The sequence below is a fragment of the Bos indicus x Bos taurus genome, chromosome 2 (assembly GCF_003369695.1).
Source record: "Bos indicus x Bos taurus breed Angus x Brahman F1 hybrid chromosome 2, Bos_hybrid_MaternalHap_v2.0, whole genome shotgun sequence".
Taxonomy (NCBI): Eukaryota; Metazoa; Chordata; class Mammalia; order Artiodactyla; family Bovidae; genus Bos; species Bos indicus x Bos taurus.
Window position 1 is genome coordinate 79,074,977 of NC_040077.1, and position 6,467 is coordinate 79,081,443.

Sequence of the window (6,467 nt, forward strand, 5' to 3'; positions counted from 1 at the left end):
CAGGCAAATTTGGCCTTGGAATACGGAATGAAGCAGGGCAAAGATTAATAGAGTTTTGCCAAGAAAATGCACTGATCATAGCAAACACCCTCTTCCAACAACACAAAAGAAGACTCTACACATGGACATCACCAGATGGTCAACACCGAAATCAGATTGATTATATTCTTTGTAGCCAAAGATGGAGAAGCTCTATACAGTCAGCAAAACGAGACTGGGTGCTGACTGTGGCTCAGATCATGAACTCCTTATTGCCAAATTCAGACTTCAGTTGAATAAAGAAGGAAAACCACTAGGCCATTCAGGTATGACCTAAATCAAATTCCTTATGATTATACAGTGGAAGTGAGAAATAGATTTAAGGACCTAGATCTGATAGATGGAGTGCCTGATGAACTATGGACTGAGCTTTGTGACATTGTACAGGAGACAGGGATCAAGACCATCCCCATGGAAAAGAAATGCAAAAAAGCAAAATGCTTGTCTGAGGAGGCCTTACAAATAGCTGTGAAAAGAAGAGAAGCAAAAAGCAAAGGAGAAAAGGAAAGATATAAGCATCTGAAAGCAGAGTTCCAAAGGATAGCAAGAAGAGGTAAGAAAGCCTTCCTCAGCGATCAATGCAAAGAAATAGAGGAAAACAACAGAATGGGAAAGACTAGAGATCTCTTCAAGAAAACTAGAGATACCAAGGGAACATTTCATGCAAAGATGGGCTCGATAAAGGACAGAAATGGCATGGACCTAACAAGCAGAAGATATTAAGAAGAGATGGCAAGAATACACAGAAGAACTGTACAAAAAAGATTTTCACGACCCAGATAATCAGGATGGTGTGGTCACTCATCTAGAGCCAGACATCCTGGATTGTGAAGTCAAGTGGGCCTTAGAAAGCATCACTACGAACAAAGCTAGTGGAGGTGATGGAATTCCAGTTGAGCTATTCCAAATCCTGAAAGATGATGCTGTCAAAGTGCTGCACTCAATATGCCAGCAAATTTGGAAAACTCAGCAGTGGCCACAGGACTGGAAAAGGTCAGTTTTCATTCCAATCCCAAAGAAAGGCAATGCCAAAGAATGCTCAAACTACCGCACAATTGCACTCATCTCACATGCTAGTAAAGTAATGCTCAAAATTCTCCAAGCCAGGCTTCAGCAATATGTGAACCGTGAACTTCCAGATGTTCAAGCTGGTTTTAGAAAAGGCAGAGGAACCAGAGATCAAATTGCCAACATCCGCTGAATCATGGAAAAAGCAAGAGAGTTCCAGAAAAACATCTATTTCTGCTTTCTTGACTATGCCAAAGCCTTTGACTGTGTGGATCACAATAAACTGTGGAAAATTCTTCAAGAGATGGGACTACCATACCACCTGACCTGCCTCTTGAGAAATCTGTATGCAGGTCAGGAAGCAACAGTTAGAACTGGACATGGAACAACAGACTGGTTCCAAATAGGAAAAGGAGTACCTCAAGGCTGTAGATTGTCACCTTGCTTATTTAACTTATACGCAGAGTACATCATGAGAAACGCTGGGCTGGAAGAAGCACAAGCTGGAATCAAGATTGCCGGGAGAAATATCAATAACCTCAGATATGACGATGACACCACCCTTATGGCAGAAAGTGAAGAAGAACTAAAAAGCTTCTTGATGAAAGTTAAAGTAGAAAAAAAAAAAGAAAGAAAGAAAGTTAAAGTAGAGAGTGAAAAAGTTGGCTTAAAGCTCAACATTCAGAAAAAGAAGATAATGGCATCCGGTCCCACCACTTCATGGCAAATAGATGGGGAAACAGTGGAAACAGTGTCAGACTTTATTTTGGGGGGCTCCAAAATCACTGCAGATGGTGACTGCAGCCATGAAATTAAAAGACGCTTACTCCTTGGAAGGAAAGTTATGACCAACCTAGATAGCATATTCAAAAGCAGAGATACTACTTTGCCAACAAAGGTCCGTCTAGTCAAGGCTATGGTTTTTCCTGTGGTCATGTATGGATGTGAGAGTTGGACTGTGAAGAAAGCTGAGCGCCGAAGAATTGATGCTTTTGAACTGTGGTGTTGGAGAAGACTCTTGAGAGTCCCTTGGATGGCAAGAAGATCCAACCAGTCCATTCTGAAGGAGATCAGCCCTAGGATTTCTTTGGAAGGAATGATGCTAAAGCTGAAACTCCAATACTTTGGCCACCTCATGTGAAGAGTTGACTCATTGGAAAAGACTCTGATGCTAGGAGGGATTGGGGGTAGGAGGAGAAGGGGATGACAGAGGATGAGATGGCTGGATGGCATCACTGACTCAGTGACCGTGAGCCTGGGTGAACTCCAGGAGTTGGTGATAGACAGGGAGACCTGGCATGTTGCTATTCATGGGGTCGCAAAGAGTCAGACACGACTGAGCGACTGGACTGAACTGAACTGAGAGTCAATTTACAATATGGTGTTAGTTTCAGATGTACAGCAAAGTGATATAGGTACATGTATATAAATATCTCCATTCTTTTTCAGATTCATTTATCATACCGGTTGTTGCAGAATACTGAGTAGAGTTCCCTGTATTACACAGAAAGTACTTTTTGGTTATGTATTTTATATATGGTAGTGTGTACATGTTTATCCCTCCAACCCAACTTTCATTGCAAATAACTTTCTTCCCTCCATTTCCTCTGTTCTTACTTTCTGAAATTTATATTAGCTAGATGTTAGACCTGGACTTCATGGATTATCTAATTTTATCTTTTCCTATTTCTCATCTCTATTATTTTTATACTTCTGGCTAGGAGACTTCTGAAAGCCTATCTCCCAACACATCTATGTAATTTTTTAATTCTTGGTATTATATCTTTAATCTCCAATAACACTTTATTTTCAGACTTTTTTTTTCTACATATAGCTTCTTCTTGTTTGGGGAAAGCAATAGTTTGTCTATTTAGTTATGGTGAGTTTCTAAGTTTTCTTCTGCTTCCCACCATGTCCTTTGTACTCTTTTTTCCTGTGGTTTTTGCTTGCTTTTGTTTGAATTTTTGACATTGTTTTGTCTCTTGTTCACACTTAAAGCACTCCTTAAATGCCTGGTGGCTTTCAGCTGTCCATAGTTCAGCTTGAGGAACTCAAATTGGTTGGAAGCACGACATGGAAGAGGGAAAGCTTATCAGGTGAGGAGTGACAAGGACGCCACTGGCTTTCTCTTTATTAGAGAATAAGGAATTTTGCATCTCTTCAATGCCCACTGCACAAAAGAACTGCTGTCTCAGAGATGACTTCTCTCTCTGTACTTTCATGCACTCCCTATCTATACTCTGCTTACAGTGTCTACTCTGTGATCAGAATAGCTACTGAAGACCCTCTGTTTTGATCAGGCATGAAAACAGTAGCCAGTTTATAAGTGCCATGGAAAAGACATGTGTTCCACAAGCTTCCCACATGGCTGACCATTTCTATGTAGCAAAGTGATTCAGACTCTTTAAACAACCAACCCTCTCTCTATGCTGCTGTCTCCTGGCCCTGCAAATTTCAGCTTGTTGAACTATTCCATAATATGGTAAATGCCACCAAGGGAGCTGAGGACAGATCACAAGGTGGCACAGCCATTTCTCTCGTCCTCACAAGAACCATCACCAATGATGATCAGTGACTCCATCTTCAAAGGAGGATATCAGGGTCCTCACTTTGGTTTGATGCCAAAGCCCTGGTTTGTGCCATTGTAAAAGGAAAGAGTCAATTTTGACTCTTCTGTGCTAGATCTGTTTCTTTGGCCACTTTGGTTATTACAGTCACACATAATGGCTTGCCTCAGAGAATCCCGCCCCTCTGCCTGACTGGTAAGCTGAAGTGCCTTTGTTCAGAACCCTGTCTGCCTGTGGATGGCAGAAGGAAGAAATTTACACAACCCCTTGCCTGAGGTTTGCCATTCTAGGAGACACTTGTAAGATTTTACTTTCTTTCCTCACCTCCCCCCATCTCTGATCCTTAAAAGAACCTGGCACACAGACCCCAACAAGATGGTTATTTGAAACACTAGTGTGCCAGCTTCACAGACAACCAGCTTTCTGAATAAAGTTGTCTTGTGCAGCCAGCAGAACAAGCTTGGACTCAGTAACGCCATAACTGGCTTTCACCTTACCCTGTGGAATTTACTTTTGTTCTGTAAAATGAATGTTGTTTCCAGGGGGACAGGGTATCAGCATTCTATGTGGAACTGCCAGGCAAGGTGGTAAGGGCACCAGAGGAAAACCCCAGAAGATGCTGCTTCTCCTGCTCAGCTGTCTCCTGCCCACCACCAATGGGAAGAACTGCCTCCAATGCTGGCAAGAGCTGCCTGCACTGATAGATTATGACCTGCAGATTCTTTGGGGCACTCCAGGGCCACCCGCAGAGCTCTCCCAAAGCCTCCATTCCCTATTCATGGACAATCAGTCTTCTCCTGAAAACTCGTACCTTGGTGAGGCACAGCCAGGAGACCCAGGGATCAGGGCTGACCCCTTTACCTGGCCCGGTGTCTTAATCCTCTAACTTTGTCCCAAACCCCATTCTCAGGTCAAGACCATTTGGAGGAAGCAGCAGGAACGTTATTCACTCACATAGATAAAGCCATTAAGAAGCTTCGAGATGGTGAGGAAGCTTAGCATCCTAGGGCCCCAGGGCTTGGGTTAACAAAACCTGATCCTCCAAGGCATTCCCTGAAGACCACTGGCATGTGGTGGGGCAGTGTTGTGAAGGGTGGGATTGGACACAACATCTATCTGTGTGCTGTACAGAATTTCTGTCTGAAAAAACTGGTTTGAATTCCTAATATTAAGAAAGTTAGGTTATTGATTCCACCTACGGAACAGACAGCGAAAACACCCCTTCCTTCCTGCTCCACCCAGATAAACCATCACTTTTGGAAGAAGTTCGTGTCCTGAAGCAGCAATTTTCCAAGGAGCTGGAGGATGTATCTGAGGGGCTGAAGGACAAGGGTGAGAGGTGGGGCTGGCCCCTGCTCATCACCCAGCCCTTCACTTCCCAGAGTCCTGATGAGACAGAGTCCAATCTGCAGCCCCCTTTGGGCCCTTCCCCTGCCCTTGCCTGGGGCACCTAACCACACTTTCTCGCAGCTGTGATTCCTGCTCACACCCCAGTCCCTCCCAGCTCTGTCTGCCTCCCCAGAAACTCAGTCTCTCTACCATTTCACCCTCCTGGGCAGCCTGCAATGAGTCCTGTGGTGAGTATTTTGGGGACCAGGTCTGGGTGAGGGGTGAGGGGCACCTGACTCGCTCTAAGGCTCCTACCCATTCTCTCTCATAGACATCCGCTCCACATTGGAGGTAATCAGTTGCACCACATGCCAGAAACACTTCCTTACCTGCCAAGACCCTGCTGTCTGCCCAGGTCAGTGGTCAACCAACCATCTTGGCCTCCAGCCTCCCCGCCTCCACTCCAGGTCCGTTGTTGTCTTTGCCTGGAATGTCTTCTTCCTCTGTCTACCCCTGATCCCTTTGTGCTGCCCATCCTCCCTGGGGAACTCCCAGGATGTCTGGATTCCACATGTCCAGCTTCAGAGCCATAGAGCCATCTGCCTCTAGGACATGTTCTCAGGGGGCCTGTCAGGTCCCTAAAGTCAACATGCCTGGGGACATGTCCAAATCCATCTCAACTCCCCCAGATCTACTCTTCCTTCAGGCCCCCTCTCAGCAAATGTCTCACTCAAGTCCTCAACCTCCTAAACCAGGAGTCTCCCTCCCTTACTCAGAGTATGTAGTCACCAGGTCTTGCTAAAGAATTCTTCAACATGTTACCATATGATCCTTCCAACCTCCTCTTCTCAGACAGCCTCACCTCTTACCTGGATTTTGGCAGAATTTCCTAACTGGCCTCCCTGCCTCTCCTGGTCACCTCTCACTCAGCAATCAAAGAACTCTCTCTCTCAAGGAGCCAATCTACCTATGACACTCCCTGTTATAACTTTCAGTAGCTCCCAGTGGCCCCCAGATAAAGCACACCCACCTAGGGAGGCCCTGCTTGCCTGTACCCTCCCCTGTCTTCCCAGACACACAGAGCTGCTGACACGCTGGACAGACAACTTCATGCTTCTGACCTTGAACACTCTGTGTCCTCTGCCTGGAACACAGTTTGGCTCCTTGACCATCTGAACTGAACTACTAGTCTTTCAAAGTCCAGTTCAGAATTCCTGTTTCTTAAGAAGCTTTTCATGACTAGCTCTGAGCTAGTCAACCCAGAGCTCATTGACCCTCCCAGTGATCGTTCAGCCCGTGCCCTGCCCTGCTCTGCTCCCCTGGGACACCACAGCAGACTCTTTGGTTTCTCTCCCTCCTGAAGATCAGGGACCCTGTTTCACTCATCTCTAGATGTAGGTGGGCATACAATAGGTGCTCAGTGTCTACAAACAGATGACCGAGTGGGTGAATAAAAGAAGGAAAGAATGCAGCCTCCTCTTGGAGCTGAGATGGCCCTGTCTGCTCCCTAATCACTGGCTCTCC

The 6,467-nt window shown here is 45.5% G+C and overlaps 1 protein-coding gene across 1 annotated transcript; it reads left to right on the forward strand.

Annotated features, from left to right (window-relative positions):
• Positions 1 to 4,230: 4,230 nt before the first annotated feature.
• Positions 4,231 to 5,795, forward strand: TEX51 (testis expressed 51). Its single transcript, XM_027553947.1, has 4 exons — positions 4,231 to 4,375; positions 4,525 to 4,607; positions 4,796 to 4,946; positions 5,275 to 5,795. Exons 1-4 carry the CDS (start codon positions 4,231 to 4,233, stop codon positions 5,550 to 5,552), a joined length of 657 nt encoding a protein of 218 aa, XP_027409748.1. The 3' UTR covers positions 5,553 to 5,795.
• Positions 5,796 to 6,467: the final 672 nt, after the last annotated feature.